The 24,741-nt window shown below is 29.5% G+C and overlaps 1 protein-coding gene and 1 long non-coding RNA gene across 4 annotated transcripts in view; one reads left to right on the top strand and one right to left on the bottom strand.

Annotated features, from left to right (window-relative positions):
• The window catches only part of LOC114128775 (uncharacterized), a 76,577-nt gene extending 58,444 nt beyond the window's left edge, over positions 1-18,133 (top strand). For all 3 annotated transcript variants that reach the window (XM_027993363.2, XM_027993362.2, XM_050205532.1), the window contains 8 exons: positions 275-392; positions 713-792; positions 3,793-3,913; positions 7,567-7,955; positions 13,550-13,834; positions 15,075-15,152; positions 15,448-15,528; positions 17,566-18,133. In XM_027993363.2, coding sequence (XP_027849164.2) covers positions 275-392; positions 713-792; positions 3,793-3,913; positions 7,567-7,955; positions 13,550-13,834; positions 15,075-15,152; positions 15,448-15,519 — 1,143 coding nt within the window. In that variant the 3' untranslated portion in view covers positions 15,520-15,528; positions 17,566-18,133. The remainder of the gene's footprint in view (positions 1-274; positions 393-712; positions 793-3,792; positions 3,914-7,566; positions 7,956-13,549; positions 13,835-15,074; positions 15,153-15,447; positions 15,529-17,565) is intronic.
• On the bottom strand, positions 5,329-11,805 carry LOC114128777 (uncharacterized). Its single transcript, XR_007605539.1, has 5 exons — positions 11,459-11,805; positions 7,299-7,356; positions 7,124-7,196; positions 5,778-6,191; positions 5,329-5,435 (listed from the first exon to the last, which is right to left on the bottom strand). It is a non-coding gene; the product is annotated as an uncharacterized LOC114128777 (long non-coding RNA).
• Positions 18,134-24,741: the final 6,608 nt, after the last annotated feature.

The following is a 24,741-nucleotide window of genomic DNA, read 5'->3' as shown; positions in this document are numbered from 1 at the left end:
TAAGCATTTTATTAAGCTAATATTTATTTTATTTTTATTAAAATTATATTTTTATATTTTTATAATTTTGTAATATAGGTAGGTACTAATGTTTTTATAATACTTTATAATATTTTTAATAAACACACTCACACACACATCATTAATCATTATAAATCAAATGTATTTAGTACTCTGTTCATTCAGAATCTGAAAGATGTTTATAATTTAGTAGTTTCATGACAGAATTCATTTTTTTTTTCGAAGAAACATAAATAATATTATTGATTTTTAGGATAGATTATTAAACTATGAAGCAACTAAATTGGCATTGGAAATTGTTAAACCATGCATTGATTTAACTACGTCGTCATCTCATACGGATGAGTGTAGCAAATTTCAAGAGTATATAGGTAAATAGTAATACAGAAATAAAAAGTAATATAGATTATGCGTGATACTATAAATTTATAATTGTTAATATAGGTAAAAAAATAATTTTAAAATAAAAAATATATACTTTTTTAAGATTAATTAATATAAACAACTAAATTCTGTGTAAAGGCAATGTAATAAATCAGTAATAAAATATTACTTTTTTAAATTTTTTATTGTTGAATGTTCTTTGAATACATTGATATATAGGTACTAGGTAGTACCTACTATATTGTCTATATATTATACTCAAGTTGCATAAAATCAATTATTTTACGATTACCTATGTATTTTTTAGATTTGGAATCCATAATTATTTCCAAATTACGAATTCTACATGATTTGGAAAAGGAAAAGTTAATAGAAAAACTTATAAAAGTAAAATTTGTACAAATAAAATTTACATAAAACTTAAATTTATGGAGTATAGCAGAGGTTTCTAAACTTTTTATGGTATGATACATTAGAGAAATTGTTTAAATGTTGGTCAATCACAATTATTTAAATTAGCCTTTTTTTTCGCTGTTTAGTGGATTTACTTACGACATTTATTTAAAAAAAAAAATAAAAACATTATTTCAAAAAATGTATTATTTAAAAATACAATCATGACCCACAGTTTGGGAACCTCTGGAAGATAGTATTATTGCTACAATAAGGATCATAATATATATTATATTTGCTGCATACTTATTGCGTCCTAAATACGAAATTATACATTACGATATTCGAGTTGTGTCTGTGGTTTCTGCAAAATGCATCCTAGTTGCATCCATAATTTTCACATGACATTTATAAGTTGCGTCCAGGCGTCCTGATATAATTAAATAATTAGTTAATAATATAATAATAATATATATATATTATATAATATAGATATTTGTTCTTGGTAAACCAGATATAGTAGGCATCTAACAGATTTATAGTTAAATAGGAAATCTGGCATTCCTCCTTTTACGTATATTTTGACAACCGATCCATGTATCCTTTAAACAGGAAATAAGTGGTTTTAAAACTTCTTCATTATCAGTGTAATACGTACTTTCACATTATGTCTCAAATACATCGATAACGTCATTTTCCGGAACACAAGCTAAGGCAGATAGGTAACGAACTTGCAATGAAAATTCTGAGTCTGTTTTATATTTTTCTACCATTTCGGAAATAGTTTGAATTTTTCGCCAAACGCGCATTGCTTTGATGAAAAAAAACTACCATTTTATTTTGTATTGGGAAATCTTATTTCAAATGCGTTTATTAAACTTTGTTCAAAATCGGAAATTATTATTTTGGGATTCAAACTAATATTGTGTGTTTTGATTTCCGAAAATAATCTTTCATACGAACTACGAACTTAGCGTTTTATCCGGCATTAAAGTGAAAACCACTGGTATAATCAAATTATTCTTTATACATGAATCCTATATCGTATATAGGTATTCTTACTTTGCGCTATTAGTGTTTTCACCGTTAAAATGTTCACGGTTTTTATTTTCACTGTTTTACTTCCGCGATTTTGATTATCACGATTATTTTTCGCGGTTTTCACATAGACTCGATATATTTTTGTTGAAGTGAAACTTCTTTACAGAGAAAACAAACAAAAAAAAACTGACTGAATGAAGTTTTACTTTATCCCCGAGTACCTGTTACATGCACGAATTTAAAGTATTTAATTTAATTTTAATTTAACGAATTTCTTTAATTTTTTGTTTTCTATTTGAGTCATAGTTTTCTTTTTTTTATAAATTCTACTTTTTGTTTTTCTCTATTTGATTGTTGGTTAAATTTGAGCTTCAAATTTTATAATGAATGTCAGTTTGAACATTTTTCAATATTTCAATAAATTTGAAAATGTTAAGAAACGATGAATAAAACATCTCATTTAATTTAGAGAGAAACGATTTGTGGTACGCATCAAAGAGTTTGAGAACTTAGCTCAACATGAATTGATGGTTAAACATTTTCCAGCGAAGTATAATTTTTTTCAAAATATTTAAAATAAATATGAGCTCTATAATCGTTTGGTTTTATAGCCATTAGGTTTTCATAATAACAGTTTTTAACCATATTTGGGTTTTAAAAATGAAATACCAAACAATAATTTCAAAACTTTCCAATTTCTGAATTAGCTTAAAAACTTTTGATAAACAAATACTTTTCTCCAGCCTTTGTATTTAACTCTAGGAAAGATATTCGAAACTGTGTGTGTAGCTTTTTAAATTCTACATAAATTATATTTCGTGCAAAATATTAATTCAAATCATTTATTTTTACTAATTTTAATAAACTATAAAACACATTAGTATGTATTGTTATAGTCTTGTCTATTACTAAAAAAATACCAAAAAAGTATAAATAGTAGGATTAGTGTTTTTTGGACATCACTTCCAAACTATATTTTGTATTTTTTGTACTGTCGTCCATATGATCTTCGTAGTACGACCCAAAATATCACGTGTTTTATCTTCCGTCCGTCTTAAGGAGTGTGAACACGTTGAACGTAGTCGTCGTTGTTACGTTTTATACCACTGTCAGTTTTTTCTTCTGCAATTGCGAATTTGCGATCAGAGTTGCACATACCAACGTGCTTAACGTTGTTTTTGTCTCTCTGTTCTCTGCAATGGTGTATACCTAACCATCCACCACCAGCTGCTCTACAGTGTCCGTACATCAACAGTTGCAATCAGTTCTCTGGATCAGGTCGTACATATATTGGTTTATCAATATTACCGGACGTATTATATTCATATTCTTTATTAGTAATTTGTTTGTTTTTAGCCGATCGGTTGTGATCATGCCTTCTTTTACTAACCGTAGTATATAAGATAACTTTTATTAAAAAATGGTCTCAATAAAATCATTCATATTTGTTTTCATCAAAAATTATTTTGTTTTTTATTACCTAAATGTTAAGGACATTTAGCACTCATCGCCACGATTTAATTTAATTTATGAGTTTAACATTCCTCAACTACGTAGTACTGTCCACTCCCTTTATATACCAATCTTATGAAATTCACCATTAAAAAAATTCAAGTCGTACACTGGTGTTACGTGTGCCACTGTTAAGTAGTTAATTTTTTTCACTAAACATTTTAATTATTTCAAGATTTTGCATTACTATATGGTAAAATTTAAATTAAAAATATGATGATTGAATATCGAATTGTTAATTATTCTAACAAGAATGAAATGAATTTCCAATAATAAATTGTAAGCTGATATTTACAGGTAAAATATCGGTTATTTATGAGTTTATCACCAAACATTATTCTCAGTCACCGAATAATCCGTGGGCGCAACTCGGATAAAGTATTATTTATGGACGCAATTTGAATGCGCCGGATATATAACTTAATATAAACATTGTTTCAGGAACTAACAACTAATAATCATATTATTGAACAGAACGTATTACATTCAATTGTGACTGCGGCTATAGATATCGACACAGACTCGGATAAATATAAAACAAATTTAAAAAATGTTAAAAAAGGTCTTTTATTTTATTTTTATTTTGCTATTTTACAATCTTAATTATTCAATAATTGATATCAGTTAAAATTATTCGTATTAGCATTAAACAATTAATTAGTAATTAGGGGTAGATGGGGGGAATGGCATCCCATAATCAAGAGTTCGTGAATCTCTAATAATTATATAAAACCAAGTATATTAAAATGGTTTATATTACTACTATAAAGTGTTAGCTACTAAGTACTAAGTAAATACTTTAAATTTTTTAGAGTTAAGTGCAACATTTATTTTTTTTTTTAAACCAAATTACCAGTATTACCCCATATTTAGTAGTTTAGAGTAATTTCCGTCACATGTAAATACTTATAAAATTATAAATAATTATTCGAATTATGATCAGAATATGATGTCATCATTACATAAATATTTATTAATATTTAGAATTACAAAAGTGTGTAAATAATATATATGTTATGTAGGACATAGGTACTAAAATAAAGTATAAATGGTAAATAAAATTTAACGAATTTTTCATTAAATCATATTTAAAATACTTTTCGGTATTGTATTTAAGTTAATACCTTTTTAAATATAGATAAGTAAATAACATACTGAAATGTACTAAAGTAACATAGTGAAAATACTTTCCCATAAAAAAAATCATTAAATATAATAGGTATATAAATATTAGTCCTGCTCAGTAAAAAAAAAAAAACTCAACACAATATTCATGGCATTAAGTCAATTTATCATATGTACCTAAAAACTGAATTCCGTGTAACTGCATCTTTTTATGGTAGGTATGTCATAATCTTATAAAAGCAAGCTACAAATCAAAACCCAGAAAGGTAGATTTAGAAAGTTTTATTTTGCAGTTTTGCATAACATTACATGTTTCGACTTTTTTTTTTATAAAAATGTACTAATTAGTAAGTACTATTGTATAAATATTTTTGCTTCATAGTGACATAGTCTATATTAAAACATCTCTCCTCTTCATCATTGCTATAATAGGTGGTAATATGAAGTACCTATTGGACTTATATATATATATATATATATATATTATATATATATATAAGAAAGCCGAGTTAGTTGATACGGTACGTATAGGTAGGCAGTACAAAGTACAGGCACCACAGCGACCGGTCACACCTTATCAACCGCCACCATGGCCAAGTCAACTTAGTCGACTCTCGCAGCAACTCCCCAAAGGTTAGACACGACAGGAAGACAAGTCATGCTGGACGAATACCAGCCGCTATCGATCATCTGCTCTGCGACACGTTACGTCAACAAGACAACACGAGCACTATGATCGCCCGTGAAATATTGACAAGAACGTCGGCCAACAGACTTGCCACGTGAATACATCAGCTCTCGTCCGATCACGAGGATTAACCGATTATCATCTCCGTCACCAGCACCATAACTGACAACGGTTACAGCTCAATAGACACCGACCACCCACCCGTGAGGTCGATCTAAAATCAACCTCCGCCAGATCCGCGTCAAATTGGCTCTCCGCTGAGGATTCAGTCCTATAAACGAGTAAAGTTAAAAGTTCCACACTGATATCTGCTTATATTACTTAGTATTAAGATAGTTAAGGAGAGACTTTTTAGATAACTAGGATATTTCTAAGTTAGAATTACGTGACAGGTATTTTAGTACGAAGAAATAATCGCGTGATCGAAAATAACCGTGTTCCGATTGCGGGAAGCAATTACATAAAAAATCGCCACCCACCGTCTCTTACATTGCTGATTATCTATTATTACTGATTTATTAAATACATAGTACAATAGTATCACAATACAATTATATATATATTATATATGATATATATAATATATATATATTAGTATTATATGCCATCATACTATCAGTTAATTACAACTCCGGTAATGCCCAATTGTCGCGGACCTGGTGGACGGATGGTTGGCCAGGTCTTGATAGTTATAGTGACGGTGTAGTGGATGTGTATTGGCCGTGGCTGGTGTACTGTAGAATGGTTGTTGGCGGTATCGGTGTGGTATGGTCATTGGTGGCATTGGTGTAGAATGACAATAAATGAAAAACGGTATGCGTCTTGTCACAAAGATGGTCAGAAAAAAGATGTTTAATCTCTAGAGGCTGGTGTTCGTACGGTTTAGATTTACCTTCCCATCTTAGTATCTTACTAAACGCCTTTGTGGGAGTCAGCTGAGACACGTCATTTACGTCCCGCAGTGGTGGTTGATGAAATGCAGGTGCGGACACGTCGTACGTTCCGGTGCTTTGTATTGGAGTACTTGCTGCAATGTATATCATGTCACAATCACAGTTCTTTTAAAATTTACTAAAAAAGCATAATATGTATTTAGATTAACTATAAATAACTATGAAATAACTCGTAATCTTCGTATATTCAGAAGTAATTAAAACCATTGATCTAGAAAAGAATTTAAAACTCTTAACTTGAGAAGATTTTCATTTTTAAAAAAATTACATCGAAAGTTGTAATAAAACAGGTAATAAACTTTTGGTTGGAAAAATTGTTTTTATCATTTTGAGAATCTGCCTAGGTAAGCCTAACAGGCTTTGATAACAACACTAAGCAAATAACGTGAAGAGATTATTTATGAGATACCTATGATTTTGACAGGAATTACCAACTGGCTCCCATTAAATTATTTTTCTTTTCCTTATAATATGATGTCTGAGATTAAATTTAATACAAATTTTTTAAAAACCAATTTTTATTATATTTAGCAACAAACTTAACAAACTTGTCAAAAAAATGAATTTTTTTAAATGTTATAATATTATGATAATTTCAAATAAATAATATTTATAATCATTACTGTTAATTATTATTATTAAATTGACTTACTAAATTATACTAATATACATTTTAAAATTAGGATACTTCTATGTTAATGATTTTTAAGCAATCAATCACAATTTTTTTAAATTTTTAATTTATTCACTAGATAAATGATTATTTTCACAAAAGATAATGTGAGCATTGTAAGCAATCCCTAAGAAGATAGATATATTAAAAAATAGATCATAATGATAGGTAATATATTTTTCAAAACTAGAAATCCTAATTACTAATTCAATTGTCAAACAATTTTATTAAAATTTACAGAGAATACTGCATAGCATATTTCAGCCATTTTTTTAGGCCTAACTCCTATCATTGGAAAATTGTGTGATAAAAATGCATATATTATGTACATACGTAGTATTTCATTTTTAATAGTATTATCATTCTTGTTGTTAGTGCATAATAAGATGTTGTCATGATGATTAATCTGAAAATTACAACAGTTGTGATTACTCGTAACATTCGGACATATTGTGCTTAGTACAGCACTCAGAGTTTTCGGTTGGCACACATATTTATGTATAATTACCTTGATTTTAACCGGGTTTAATCAAATAAATTACCCCAGCTCACCTCCGAGTAATTACCTTTAAAAAATATGTAATAATGAATATAATATGTATTCTAAATTTAAAACAGACACAGTACACAGTACTGTATTAATTCACAATTTTCTAAGTTGTTTTTATTTAAAAATTATTTATAATACTTGATTTTTTACGTTACTTATACGTATATTCAATTCATAGCTTTATAATATTCAATTTAAAATATATCTTTTTATTTTTATTTTTAAGCAATCGAATTACTTGATACTTACGTCGAATATTATGATAGAAACCTACAAGTAAATAATGAAATAGAAGATGAAAAGTCAAATGTGATATCAAAAAGAACTACTGAGAATAAATTCAGTACACTTTTAACCAAAGAACAATTGCTTAAGAAATTAGCAAATACAATACACACTACAGACGAAAATGTAAACAATCTTTTTATTGCCTATAAGTGGTTAATGGAACTGAATGGAGTAGTTGTTGGAAACGATTTACAAACTGATGATCGAAAAAAAGAATATTTAGATAAAATAAAAAAATTGGCTTCTGAAGAAAAAAGATTGCTTTGCACTGAAAGTATTAAGACAGATGCACATTATATGTATCTAAAAACTAAATTAGAGAGCAAAGTAATTAGTCTTAATATTATGTTTAATTTCTTACTATACTAAAATGATGAGATATTTTATTTTAAATACCTACGTTGTAATGATATGTGATATTGTAGTGCAACTTGGATACTAAATTCGGTAATACGTAATACATTTGTTAAGGGGATTGGTGATGGTGATTTCCTGTCTTTGTCTAACACACGCGCAACATAAGAATTCAGACATTTTTTTTGTCCAACGTACCGATTGATACGGTAAAGCGATAGGAATTCTGAAAACAGATTTGAATTCGTTGTCAAGTCTACTTGAGAACGGCCAGTCCACATTTTTGATATTATCTGCCAAAATCTTAAAATTATTATATTACAAACGAGTAATTAAAAAATTGTCATATTTCAATTATTTAAAAAGTTATATTTTAATTTAAAAAATGTGGACTGGCCGTTTTCAAGTAGACTTGACGACGAATTCAAATCTGTTTTCAGAATTCTTATCGCTTTACTGTATCAATCGGTACGTTGGACAAAAAACACGTCTGAATTCTTATGTTGCGCGTGTGTTAGACAAAGACAGGCAATCGCCGTCACCAATCCCCTTAAAATAAACCGTAGTAATAAAAAGCACAAAGGATGTAACACAAACGGTTTTTTAGGAGTTTGATTAACACAATTTTTAAGTCATTCAATAGAAATTGAATAAATTAAAATATTTAATATAATGATTAAATATTAATTTATAGTAAATTACAATATTTATTATTGATCCCATGACACCCGTGTGGATAAATAATTGTATGAAGAGTATAATATTCTCTGTGTCTTAGTGTGCGACGAAAAAGTTATTATTGTTTTACAATCAAATATTTTTATGTTTTTATAATTGTTTTTCATATAAATAAGTAAAAACACTACAAACAATGCTTCTATCAGGATAATGTATATAATATTTGGGTTGTCAACAATAATTAGTATAGCCAAATAGTCATTGAAAAATAAATTTAGTCATATACTCATATCTATAAAAGCTTTGTTATTAACAATTAACAGGTAGTATAATTTATTCTATATGCATAGGAATTAGTTGGTTATAAATAATAGTAAAATATAATAAGAAGTTTTAATTGCGTATAATGAAATGTTTTCTTTTGAATTAATTAAAAAAATAATTTTACATAAATAAGAAAATTAAAAAATAATAATTCTCACTACTAATCTTAATCCGTTAGCAAACATTAGTTTATTAAGCTTATACAAAAATAAAACTACTACGGATTCACGGTTCAGCACAAAAATACCAACCGGCAACCAAGAAAGATAATTCAGTTTAAAATTAAAGCAATTTTCTACCATCAACGTTTTTACTTACACAAAAATATATTATTTAATGATATAATTTTAAAATTAACACATTTGTCACTCAGTTTTAAATCTTAATCATACAAAACACAGTGCAACCCGGTAAAATACGATTCAGAACGGTACCATTGAAAACGTTATTTTTGGTAACACGATTGAGAACGCTCGAGTTTTTTTTTCCAACGTTGCCAATTGTAATCAATCGATAATATGAGCATAATAATCTGTTGATACTTCGCGAACTTTTCCGGATTTTCCGGATGTTAATAGTAACTTAGATACCAGATACGAGAGAATGACGACTAGATATTAGATTTGCAGTTGTGCAAGATTGCAGTCGTCGCACTAACTATTCGTCACTTAATAATATAATAAAATGGAAAATAACGAAACTAAAATTATAAAAAGTGAACGAGGTAAAGACCTAATATTATTAGACAGTAATAAATTTCGTTTTATTCGGAAACGTAAAGGCACGAGGATGAAATGAAAATGTTCAAATAATTGTACTGCAAGCAGAGATGTAAAATTTCATGTTTTCACTGACTTGTTGAAACTTTTCAAAAAAATTGAAACTTTTAATTTAACACTTGTATATACCTCTAATTTGTTTTGTATATGATTCAATAGCTTTTTTTACACATCTAAATAATATTATCAAATAATTTAAAAGTGATTTATATAATGCAATTATTAGATGCTGGCCATCTTAATTGACTTAATTGCATTTAAATGGTAATCATTGAATAGTAATAATAATTATATTAATAATTAATAATCAGTGTTTAATTATTTATTTTCCTAGTAATTTATTGATTTTCCAATAGAAACTAAAATATTAACTTTTATGATTGTACTCAACTTAAACTAAAAATAATAACAAAACTAATAAATTTAATAAATAATAATATAATTAAATTACTAAAATTATTTTAAAAAGCTATTGGAAACATGATCTATGTTTACTATATCCTATCAAATATACTTAGTTTTGACATACAGACTACAGTAAGTTAAAGTGGATGTTATGATTTAATACTAGAGCCAGATAAAATATAAACTTTTTTTAACAGGTATACAAAAATGTATGATTGTAAAATGTAAATTTAAGACATAAATACCTTCCAAAATATTAAACACCATAAAAAGCAAGTTAGCAAGTTCACAAAACATTGGCAATTTTAATTTTCACTATTTTTCAAAAGCCAAATAAATGATATGGCAACGTTGCACGTAAATTCGTTCTCAATCGTATACCTACATTGTTTTTTGAGTTTTTTTTTTTTGGGGGGGGGGGGGGTCAACGGTAATTTCTTTGTTAATTTTAAGTGTTCTCAATCGTTCGGCCAAAAAAGTATAACGTTCTCAATTCATTCGATAGCCGTACAAACTTATCTTGATTACCATGAGAAAAATAAGACAAACCGCCTTTTTTTATGATTCATAACTGTTACATGATAATGTAACACTAGATTAACTAAATTTAAAAACTTTTCACTTTTGATGTTTCGACACTCGAAACAATTTCATTTGATCCTCGAAACGCACTTCCTTCTATTGTTAAATGCATTATAAATTATAATATCTATAATTGTTAATAAAATGGATTTCCAGTAACCTTCTTTTTTTATATAATTTTGTAATTATCTACCAGTAACTATCTTTTCCCTAGCAGTGATTTAATGCAATTTCCAATGAAGTTCAAGGTTACACATTTTCTTATGTATTGGAAAATTTTTATGTAGTGGAAATTTTTTCCAAGTAGATAAGCCAGTGTGTGCTAATTTCAATAACTTACCAACTTGGTCTATTTTAGTAGGTAAACAATTTATAAGGTAGGTACATAAAAAGGTGAATTTTTATACGAAGAATAGTTGAACCATGTTCTTTTTATTTTTTTCCCATTCAAAAACATCTTTAAAAACTAATCAGAACCAACATTTCTACAGTCTCTTTCCAAATTACTAAAATCATGAATAAAAATCACGACATAACAAATTTGCATTCACCAGTTTCAATATTATGCTGTTAGTTTTGATATTAGAGTGAACTGCCCTCTACAATTATACAATTTAAAGGTAAGCATAAGCGTGTGCACGGGGGAGGCAGGGGAGACGGCTGCCTCCCCCGCGAGATTTTCTGTTTCACCGCTATCTTATATCATACCTGTTTGTGCGACATCGCCGTTGCTCCGCCGTATGGCGCGTCGGATGTCGAACGGTCGCGAAGTTGTACCCCGTCCCCCTCCCCCCCGTCTATGTTCGCATATACGACGCGCTTCCAGCCGCGGGCTATCGCCGACCGCCGTCAACCAGTTCACCACGCACGTCCGTGCTTGGCCGGTCGATATTTTTTCTTAGCACCCGCGCCACCGGTATCGTTGTAACGTCCGGATCCGTCCGTCAACCACGTTTTGGTTTTTTTTCTCTTACACGCCGTGTGCAGTGCGCGCGTGTTCACTCGTTTGAGTTGGTATAGTGCTCGGCCGTTTCGACCTCACGTGTGTGTCACCGTGTTTTTTTTTTTTCTTCGCTAACCGTCGCGCGTCGCCGTTAAAGTCGACCTCGAGGTCTCATCCGCCGTAGTGCGCGTTCGTACTTCTTTGTACCGAGTCGATCGACTGGCCGTTGGCGTTCTCCATCACGTACGCGTGGATTATTACGACCGCGTTAAGGGGTTATATCATTCCCGCTTGCCGCTTCGTCGAGTACGTCTCCGTTCGTCGATCCACCATGGTTCGCGATCGTCCGATTTGGGGTGTCCACGTGGTTTCTCACCGTGGCCCTGTTCACCGATACGCCGTGAGCACCGTACAACGCAGGTGTGCCAACCCCGTTGTCGACGGTGCGCCGTTCGGTGCAATAGTCTCTGCCCGTTGCTGTTGCTGTCACAGTGGTATCCAGTCATTCGCCGTCGAGTCCAGGTCGGAGTCTGCTGCGACACTGTTGTCAATCTGTGCCCTTATCACCACCGTTAACAAGATAAGATTTTGTTTGTTATTTGTATATTAAACTGTATTCTCCATTCCCGTACTTCAGGCGATTGTAACGGTATGATCATACCCCCCTCCGTTCATAACTTGTAAATACGATTAGTACAATATTAATTTTGTTTAGTGCCCACGCGCACACCGTTTTAATTCTGTGTTTTATATTATTATTTATATTACAACCTGTCACGTACCCATGGCCATGTAAACACATAAGGCAAGTCAGCGTAAACATTCACGTCGCAAGTGTCGCGCGGCCAGCTATAGATAATATTTCGATAGCTCCGCGACGGTGCGATTACAATACCTACAAACCGGGGGGGGGGGGGGTGGAATCTGGATCTCCTTAGCTAAGGTATTGCCTCCCCTGCCAAGAAGACCTGTGCACGCTTATGAAGGTAAGATTACTATCCAGATCCTCAAGTAGCCTTTTATTGATATTATTTTTTAAGTAAGTTATGATCTTTTTTAAACTGTAAATCGTTTGTGTGTAAGACGGAGACAGCACATACGGGTACTTCGCCCTTTTAAGCAATATAAATTAATTCATTGTTAAGGTCTATGGTTGCAACAGAATTTGGATTCAATTTAATTTAGATGTTTGTTAAAACATGTTTTAAACCAGAGTTCAAAACAGAATGTTTTACATATTTCTACCTTAATTAAATTTATTAAATTAGAATATAATTAATATAAAATTAATTTTGATAGGTTAAAAAATCCTTACCATTAGTTTCTGTTTTAGAAAATAAATCGATAATTCGGTATTTTTTGTATATTATTTTCAATTTTCAGTTTTCTTTTTCTACTTCCAGTCCCACTAAGATTTTCTTTGAGTTCATCATCTTTTTTTTTTTTTTTTGTAAAATGAATATTAAAATAAACAAATTATTAAGGTTAAGTTTAAATAAAATTGACAACGACGGTCGGCTACTCGATAGGAACAAATAACAGTAAAATATTATCGTATAAATGAACATTGTTAATATAGTAGGTATACCATTTATTGTCGATCGCCAATTTGGCTAGTTTTTAAAATACATACTTAATTAATTATTACTTTAGAATCCCACTGAAATCAACTATTACTTTCAATTCAATTAAAAATATAAATATTCTTGAATCATTTATTTTAGTTTAAATATAGTCGTTACATTAATTACAAGAAAAAACATAAATTAACATATTATAATACATTTTTTTCTCTCTAAAATACATTTATGTTTATGTACAGGCAATATAATTAATTAACAACATTTTATTTTCAGAGTTTATTATCCCGTTATGATTGGGAAGCTTCTAATAGGCCTAGTGGTTGGATTTCGAGTATGCCAAGCACAACAAAATCAAAAAACAAGAACATTGACCAAAGCAAGGCTAAAAAAATGATTAAAAAACTAATATACCTGTTAGATAAATTTGAATGTCCATACATCAATATGATAGAAATATTTACGATCATATTTAGATATTTTTGGATACTTCAACTTGATTATGTTGCGATGTACCAAAGTATAAAGAGTGCTATTACCGAAATAGTTGTTACTCCTGAAGTAAATATATTTTAAAGCTAAAATATATTTTATATACCTATCTATATAAAACTCATAGATCTTTTACATACAAAAAAGAGGTGTGCTCCTAGAATTCAGAGATGACTCTATAATGTAATTTTGTAATTTCTATTACGGTTTCTAACCTCTAATTTTAAATAATTATTCATTATATTCTCCGAGACTTGCGCAACAGTATTTCGTTATGCACTATTACTCTTTTCAGAATAACGTTGCTCACTCGACCGATAAAAACTCGTCTTTTCCGCGCATGCTTGTTACCACGAGAGCGCTGACGATAACTAACGACCAATTAGGCATACCTAATTCAAATTTAATAATAAAAAAAAAATTGAATCACTTTCAAAATATTAAAAACAAAGTAGATTATACTAAAAAACTATTTTGAATTTTCGTTAGATATTAATTTTTTTTAAACATTTAGATTTTTAAAAAATAATAAAGAAAAGTTACATACTCTAATCACTTGGTTTTGTGTAGTAATAATTACCAGATACAGGATAATCGTACATATTGAACTGATTTGGACCTGCAGTGTAGATATTTGAATGATCAGGATTTTCTGTGTGATTTATAGTTTGTGATCGAGCGTGTTGGAACATTGGCAGATGATTTGAATGAAGCACGATAGGAACGGTTTGTGTTTGCACTTGTGATAGTTGTTGTAATGAGTCCTGATTAGAAATAGTTGATTGTGGCTGTGGTTAGGTTTTCGTACACTCGAAACGGAACAAAATATGTTATCTCATATTTTATTTATTATTTTTAATATTTAATTATTTCTTAAAATGTTTTTCTTAAATTTTGGGTTTGTTATACATTTTCTATGCTGGTTTTTTATTTCTCTAATTGCATTTAAACCCCAGATCTAATCATTCTTGATATACATTTATATATATATATATATATATATATTATACAGGTATAGTTTTGAAACACTCAATTTATTTCATTTTTCTTACCCATAACGATTTTGATTCTATGTAGAAATATTTACCTAATACCATTGAAAAAAAATAAAATATAAAATAATACGACAATTTTATACCTAAAATAAATTTTTATTTATATTTATAAGTTATAAATTATAACTGATGTGATGATTTCGTATTTTAAGTCCTACAAAATAAAGCTTAAAATATTTTTTGTAATTCTTTATTTTGTTATTTTAGCTCTAAATATCATAATTCTTATTTACTACTTTATTAACAAATTTTAGGACCATTTGAGAAATTTCGAAGCGAATGAATTATTAACTATGTATTTGGTACAACGTAATGAGTTTGGAATTAAAATGGTAAATCATGCATTATTTTTAATTAAAAATTTATAAATAGTACACATCTTTAAAATTTATTATTTATAAAGTACCTACCAAAAAATGTCTACTTTTTTGATGAAATATTTTTTGTCGAGTAAATAATTTTTGAAATAGCAGTAATATCAATATTTTACACATATTTTTTAGATTTAAAGTTTAAAATTTAATATATTAATATATTTAACACAATAACGAGTAACGACATACAAAAAAATATATTTTTTGCATCATTAAATTTTAATTTTAAGGACATGTATTTTTAATGTTTTAGGCGAATGTAATTGATGTTGGTAAAGTATATAAGACATTTTTGTTGGATCCTGATTTCCGTGAAAAAGTATAATAAAAAAAGGTACTTATTTTAATATTTTTAATTGTTCATAATACCTAATCTGAAGTATGAAAAATACTATAAATAATAATCATAAATAATTATTATATTTTTTTAAAAATATACACAGTGTACTTCAATAGATATCGAATAGCTGATAGCTCGTATATTGATCGCGAACGACTTTTTTTAAATCTATAAAAAAAAAAATAGTATATATATTATAGTAATATAGGAAAACAATTTGTAACGTCCTTATAGAATTCAATAACCATGCAATTATTAAGAAAAATTATTATTTTTTTATGGTAATAAATATTATAATTAATTTTATTAAAAATTATATAATGAATTTGATAGTATTAATAGTTATTATAATATAATACCTATTTATGTTAAAAATATTAATAACATAAATTATTAAAAAAAATATATTAAAGTAATACATTTTACAAGTCGCAAATAAAATTTAGTTGCCTAATAAAAGTAAAATATAAAAATTTGATGATATTTAAGTTCGACCTGTAGCTGGAAATCTGAGATAATCTTCAATCTTTTAATCAATTATAGTCTAAACAATTTCTGTTTTGGATTTTAGCACTCCAATCATTATACATTTTTTTTAATAGTGGATAGTGCAAAATATTGTTCTATTTTCATCCTATTTACTTGCTCCTCTTTTTACAACGCATTTATTAACTTCCATATTATTGGGTGCGATAAGGAGTTTAACATTGCAGAAAAATAATTGTGCCACCCTTCTACTGAGTTATTTGTTCAGGGTAAATCAGCAGACACTAAAGAATTGCATTTCCATATATTTATAAGAAATTTAGGGTCTCTTCTTTTTTTTATTTCTGTGTAATCGCCCTATCCAATTTTCCTAAAAATAAACTTTTAATGTCATCACTTCATTTTGAATATAAAAATCTGTTTCTAAAAGTTTCTCAAATGCATCAACATTATATAATAATAATAATATACCATATATTAATTTGTTTTTAATAATTGTTTGATTATTGAATTCTATGCGATGTTATAAATTCAATTTATTTAAATTGTCATACTATGAAAAGTCAAAAGTGAAATTATCGGCTATCTATTGACGGGACACCGTCTCAATCTTATTGACTTGTAAAGCATGTCAAATTTGTGTTCAGCGGAATCAATTTTATGTTGTTAGCTTTTACATTAGAGTAAATTTATCAATTATCGAACTTAAAAGTAATATTATATAAGGAATCTCATAGGCTTATTGATATTTTAACATTAAAACGAGTTAAGAGCATTTTTAAGTTTTAATATTTTACATATTTTTAACTCACTTAAAAATTAAAATATTAATAAAAACCTATGATATTTCTATTGATAATATTTTTATCATTAATTTTTATAATAGGTAAATTAACTCTAATAATTAATCTAATAGCATAACATGGAGACAACACAGCTGGGTATGGCGTCCTCTTAACATTTAATGTAATTGAATTATCAAATCCACAAGCGTTTATTTTATCAGGGGAAATACCATGCCGTGCAAGATTAGCTAGTTAAAAATAGTGTGATTAGTTTTGACAAATATTTGTTCAACTTTCCGTATTTCTAATTGAAATATTATTTAATATTAGAAATTTAAATATGAGTATGATAAAATATCACTTAGAAATATAGGTAGAGAACCTTTTCTGATCAGAAAAGTTTTTCGCTTACAAAGACTTATCATTGAATTAAAATATCACATTTCCTAATACCGTCTCCTAGGTAGTCAATGATGAGATACATACTAGACACTTAATATACCTAAAAAGCAGGTTTTCTGCTCTAGTTTATTTTACATAAAAAACCGACTCTGTAATTATAATTTTTCGTAATTATCATGTTTTACGGCCATCATTCATTGAAATAAAATAGTTTATTTATTCTTTGTTAATTATCCCTTTTTAGAATTGTTCATACATTATACTTAATACTTATAGAATAATATATTGATATCAATAGACTATTTCTTATAATCTAGAATATTTTAAATTTTAATGTGTATTTTACATTATGTTACAGAATAATATTGATTCTCAAGATTTTTCTGATAACCATTTATTGGTGGCGATTATTCAACAAAGAATCATTAATAATGCACTTTAATTAATTTATACTATAATTTATAAAACTAACTCTCTTAATTATACAATTTTATTTTTAATTATAGTATATTATACGTAAAATAATTTGTTTTTTATACTTTTATTGTAAAAAAGAAATATTTCAATATTATCACTTCATTACAATTGATTTAAAGTTATATACCTTTCAGGTTAGGTTATATAATTAAAGTTAGAGTACATAGTATACAGGGGAATGATCACGGGGGGATAAGGGTGTCATATCCCCTGTTATATGCCCACCACTATAGACTATAGAGACCCTTGTTATACAGAATATAATAACGCCTGTATGTAGGCGTCTTATCTTAGATATTTTTGCTTATGAGCGACAAGACTATAGTATCGGTCTTGTCGACAAGTTAGTCTTGAACCCGACTCATTCGAGTTAAGTAGTGTGCTTATAGAATAAATTATATTATTTTAATAACTAATAAAGTGTAATATTCTTATTTAAAATCCAAAAACGTCTATTCTTTTAATAATAACTATTCCGCAACATTTAATTAACACCTGCTACACAGAGAACGGTTTCAACAAATTGTCGTCTTCGGATACAACCAGAGACACAATATAAAATATAACAGAACATCACAGGCTCACGCGGTGGCGTTCATAACATTGGTGGCAGCGGTAGCCGTTTTCATTTTCATTTCTTTTGAAAGAAATTCTGTCTAGTGAGTGTTATATTTAAATAATTGTTGTAAAAGAAGTAAATACGAGTGAATATATTCACACGGAGGCGTTTTTACCTAAAATTGGCGAAGAAACTATTCTATAGTTCCCGATATTTACGTCACACGTATCTAAAACTACATCATAAGAGGTGCTACTTATTTTATACCACCTACGTAAAAAACGGGATAGCCATATTTTATCGGTCATTATAAATACACAATCGACGCGTATTGTCAATAAAAATACGCGAATTCGCACGATAAGCTACACTACATCTCGTCTACATCGATTAATTAGTAAACAGAAATTAATTAATCGTTCAAATTAAACAAAACCCACCATTGTGGTCTCCGCGCATAAAGGTTTCGGAGCGTAGAACTTCAAACGAAATAACTTGAAGACTACGTGGGAACGACACCGAGAGTCGTGGCGAGTTCAACAAGGGATCCAGATAGTCTGTCAAAGAAGTCAATTATTATGCAGTTCGGAGTAATTACTAAGACCGTCGTATTGTAAGTAAAAAAAAAATAAACACAAATATTTTTATAGTATAATAAGATTATTATCACTTACTTGAATAATAGGATAAAAATTATTTTTTATTTTTTTTTTGACCTACTGACATAGTAACATAATTGTAATTTTTTTTTATTTTTTTTAAATGATTATCATTTTGTTTTGTTGTTATTATACATTATAATAACAAACTAATACTTTTAATGTATGTCTACTCAATCAAGTAGTGATAATAGTAGCAGTGATAGGAGCCCAGATACATCTACAGTAAATAAAAATTATAATACTCCTATATCAAATAACTTTGACAGTAATTTAAAATATACTGGCCCAAATACTAGGTCACGAACTCACAAAAATAAAAGATACCATAGGAAATCTAGAAGTTTAGAATCATTATTCGCTGATATTAAGGGAAATATTTCAACTTCAGTACCTTCGGATCAAATAGGTGAAGAAAACACACCAAAACAATTAAATAAAAATACCGAACTACTCGGTTTAACATTTTTGGGGGTGGATAATTCGTGTACCATTTCCAAAATGAACAATACAGTTCTTTCATTAGAAACAGCCATTAAATTGGTTCCTTTTTTTAATGGTGAAGATTCAACCGATATTTATCCTTATCTTAGTGCATGTGATTTCGTAATGTCTAATGTCGATAACAGCATAAAGCCAGTTTTGTTACAAGCTATTCGTACAAAATTAAGTAAAAAAGCTTTTGCGATAACTCAACATCGCGATGTAGAAGATTGGGCAGGACTTAAGCATTTACTCGAATCAAATTTTTGTGCTAAACGTACACCAGGATATCTACAACTTGAACTTACATCAACAAGACAGTCTCAAGGAGAGTCAGTTCATGACTACTCTACAAAGGTTGAAAATCTACTCAACGAATTATGTAATGTGAGCACAAAGGGGAAATCAACCACAGATGCCACAGCAATACGTACATATATAAAAGAAATTACTTTAACGACGTACGTAGAAGGATTATTACCTCATTTAAGAACAGTGATTAAATCAAGAAACTTTGAAACACTGGAAGATGCGATGAAGGCAAGTCTTGAAGAGCAGAAAATTTATCAATCATCAAAAGAGACTCAACGAATACTTAAAGGAGGAAACCAAGGCAGAAATAACAATCATAAGTATTGCGAAATTTGCAATCGTAATAATCATTTTACAAATCAATGTAGATATGGAAATCGCAGTCAAGATACTGGCCAACAAAATATTCAATCAAAAGTACATTCAAATCAAAATAATAAAGATGTGAAAAAGATAACATGTACTTATTGTAACAAGCCGGGACACTCCGAAGATGTATGTTACAAAAAGAAAAAAACAAATAAATCCAACGGACAGTCTTCGGGAAACGGGCCAAGACCGAGTGGCTCGGGCAACCAATCGGTCAAAACATTAAAAACTATAGCCTTAAACCTGCAAGAACCTTGCCATTCAGAATCAAATTAATTGATAATCATGCTTTATATAAAATTCCACAATGTACAAAAAAGATCGTAAAGCTACTTGTAGACACAGGGGCTGATCTTAATTTAATAAAACTAGATGCTCTTCATGATGATGTTCAAGTATCAGACACAAAAATATTCATGCTACAAGGAATAAATGATCAAACAGTTAAGACTATGGGATTTACAATGTTGACAGTCATAAATGGAAATCGATCTTCCGAAAGTGAATTTCATGTAGTTCCGACAAATTTCCCAATTATAGGTGATGGTATTTTGGGAAAACCATTTTTAACGGAAAATCAAATTGTCATCGACGTGGGAAAAGGAGAAATTACATCAACATTAGATGACGTCACAACTATTCCAGCTAGATGTGAAGCAATTATTCCAGTAGATGTGTCAGATTTACAAATTCAAGAACATCAGAGCATACTAGTTTACGCTCAAAATATAAATAATGAAATAATATGTGGAAATATATTAAATCAAGTAAAAAATCATCAGATTCTTATAAGTATAATTAACCCAACAGAAACTCAGATTGTGGTACCCATACCAAAACTGACAGAGTTATCACACGAAATAATAAATGAAGAATCGATAAAACATTTTATACACACTGATAAGGTTACAAAAAATGAACAAAATAGGATTCAACTTCTAAAGAATTTACTCAAAACAGATCATATGAATCTTGAAGAAAAAGTATCCATCGAAGAATTATGCAGTGAATTTTCTGATATATTTTTTCTCGAAGGAGATAAAATTACATGTACAGATGCTGTATATCACGAAATAAGAACACCAGGAACAACGCAACCCATCTATCAACGACCTTATAGACTTCCATACTCACAGAAAGAGGAAATAGATAACCAAATTGAAAAATTGGAGAAAGATGGAATAATTGGACCTAGTGATAGCCCATGGAATGCTCCATTACTAGTAGTGCCAAAGAAGATCGATGACTCAGGTGGACAAAAATACAGAGTTGTAGTTGATTTCCGGAAATTAAACAACCTTACTGTGGGAGATGCTTTCCCAATGCCAGATGTCAATACAATCTTGGATCAATTGGGAAATGCAAAATATTTCTCTTGTTTGGACATGGCAAGTGGTTATCACCAAATTCCAATGCGATCAGAAGACAGACAAAAAACAGGTTTTAGCACCGAAAAGGGCCATTTTAAATTCAACAGGATGTGTTTTGGACTAAAAGGAGCTCCGGCAACTTTTCAAAGACTTATGAACCAAGTACTTATTGGTCTCAACGGTGTGAAATCTTTTGTTTACCTGGATGATGTAATCGTTATTGGAACATCTATTAAAGATCACGAAAATAACTTACGAGACGTATTTAAAAGATTCCGTAAATATAATTTGCAACTTCAACCACTGAAATGTCAATTCTTAAGTAAAGAAGTAAGTTATCTTGGTCACTTGATAACTGATGAAGGTATAAAACCAGATCCAAAAAAAATATCGTGTGTAGCTAATTACTGCACTCCAACAAATGCTAAAGAGCTAAAATCATTTCTTGGATTAATAGGTTATTATCGAAAATTTATCAAAGATTTCAGTAAAATATCAAAACCATTGACATCTTTACTAAAGAAGGATCAACAATTTATATGGACGGATGCTTGTGAGGACGCATTTCAAACATTCAGAACCATATTGACCAAGGAACCAATACTTCAATTCCCTGACTTTTCTCGACCTTTCAATATTACAACAGATGCCAGTAATTGTGCTATAGGAGGAATATTATCACAAGGAAACATTGGATCAGACTTACCAATTTCCTATGCATCGCGCACATTAAATAAAGCTGAAATAAATTATAATACTACTGAAAAGGAGCTGTTGGCAATAATCTGGTCGGTTAAACAATTTCGTCCTTACATCTACGGTCGAAAATTTAACATTATAACGGATCACAAACCTCTATCTTGGATGTTTGGAGTTAAAGATCCAGGCGCTCGTCTTACTAGATGGCGACTTCTGCTAGAAGAATATGACTATTCAGTCATTTATAAACCAGGAGTTCAGAACACAAATGCTGATGCTCTTAGCAGAATAGCAGTATCTACTACAACGGAAATTACGACTCAATCGACTAGCGAATATCAGAAATTTCTTGAAGAAATATCCCAACGTATCATTATAAACAATTATGTTACTGAAACAACAGGTAATTTATTCGATGCCGCTGATGAATATGCATTAGGACATTGTGTTTCTCAGGATTTTTGTATGCAAAAAGGGATAGGTCTCGAATTTAGAAGAAAATATGGTCAAATTAAACAGCTAAAAAATCAAAATAAACCGGTAACAGACATAGCTTCTTTACAAGTAAATGGAAGAACTATTCTTTACCTAATAACAAAAGAAAAACATTGGCAGAAGCCTTCTAATGAAAACATGTTTTTAACTTTAAAAAATTTACGAACTTTCTGCGATTCGAATAAAATAAAAAAACTTGCATTACCAAAAGAATCGTGTGGAATAGATCAATTAGATTGGTCTGAAATACGCACAATGATTCGATTCCATTTTAAAGGCTCTGAAACCAAAATACTATTGTTTATTGATGACACCTATACAGAAGAAGATAAATATAAGATTATCGAAGAATTTCACAATTCACCACTGGGAGGTCATCAAGGTATTTCCAGAACAATCAAAAGAATAAAACAACAACATACATGGAAAGGATTAAAAAAAGATGTACAAAATTTTATATCCTCATGTCAATCATGCCAGCGAAATAAAACCCTTAATAAAACCATCAAACAGCCCATGGTTATAACAACTACATCTTCCAAACCATTTGAACGTATATTCTTAGATATTGTTGGACCAATTACTACGTCTAAAAAAGGAAATAATTATATATTGACTCTACAAGACGATTTCACGAAGTTTTCTGCTGCATATCCGTTAGTATCTCATGATGCAAATACGGTATCGAAAGCATTTGTTGAAGGTTTTGTTTGCCAACATGGAATACCGGAGTCAATCTTAACAGATTGTGGTACGGAATTCATGGGTAAAATATTTGCTGCCTGTTGTAAGCTATTGCAAATAGACAAACTACACACGACACCATATCATCCTCAATCTAATGGTGGACTGGAAAGGTCACATCAAACGTTAGCCGCTTATCTTCGACATTATGTCGATAAACATCTTGATGATTGGGATGACTATGTACCGTATGCAATGTTTGTATACAACACGACAGTACATACAACAACCAAATACCAACCATACGAATTAATATATGGATTCCCTGCCTCAATACCACATACATTAAGTAGAACTCCTCAACCGAGGTACAACTACGATGATTATGTCTTCGAGTTGAAACAAAAACTTCAAGAATCACACGAACAATCTAGAGAAAACATATTATTAAGTAAAGAAAAATCCAAAGAAACATATGATCAAAACCGACATGAAATTAACTTTAATGTAGGAGATCGAGTTTGGATAAAAAATCACCAACCGAAAGGTAAATTAAGCCCTAAATGGCTTGGACCGTACTTGGTTACTCAATTAGAAGACAATGAAAATGTCATAATACAAAAAGAACGAAAAGAAGTGAAAATACACATTAACGATCTTAAACTGTGTTTTCCATAAAAAAAAAAAAAAAAAAAAAGATAATATAATATCATCTTGTATTATTAAATTTAAATACTTTCAAAAAAAAAAAAAATATATATATATATATAAGCTATAAACCTGTAGTCAAATAATATATAACGGTGTTTCAGAATAATATGTATGATGGCATCTCTTATTAAAACAGAACCCTTGTACAACATCTCGTATGCAAAAGAATCACCAGGAATTTACTTCGACTACATCTCCGACATGCACACAACAGCTGCAAATTGGGAGATAGCAGTATATTTAAATGTATCCATTTATCAAGCACATTTTTTACAAATCAAAAATTTCCAGAAAGAAACTCTAGCGCTTTGCAATGAAGCGACCGAAAGTTTTTCAAATGAATGCAGTTTCTTATGCTTAAAAAAAAAATTTTATACATCTGAAATTTGTTCGTTGTTTAAGACTACATCAGAGATAGTTTTTAACGAATTTGAATTTGAGACTAACAAATTAGTCCAAATAGTTGAAGAACAAGATCATTCGAAACATAAACGTGATGTAGCCAACAGTATAAAAGAAATGATATATACTCTGTTCGGGTCTATAAAAAGAGATGATGTTTATAGATTATACTCAAATATCAGAACAATGATAAAAAGCGGACAGAAATCTCAAAATTTAGCAGAAAGTAAATTAATAATTACTCCTGCGAATACTAATGATGCAATAATGATCAATAAACCAACTGTTGAAGCAACTACAGAAATACAAAATAA

The sequence above is a fragment of the Aphis gossypii genome, chromosome X, assembly GCF_020184175.1.
Source record: "Aphis gossypii isolate Hap1 chromosome X, ASM2018417v2, whole genome shotgun sequence".
NCBI classification, from domain to species: Eukaryota; Metazoa; Arthropoda; class Insecta; order Hemiptera; family Aphididae; genus Aphis; species Aphis gossypii.
This window is presented reverse-complemented; position numbering and strand designations above follow the sequence as displayed.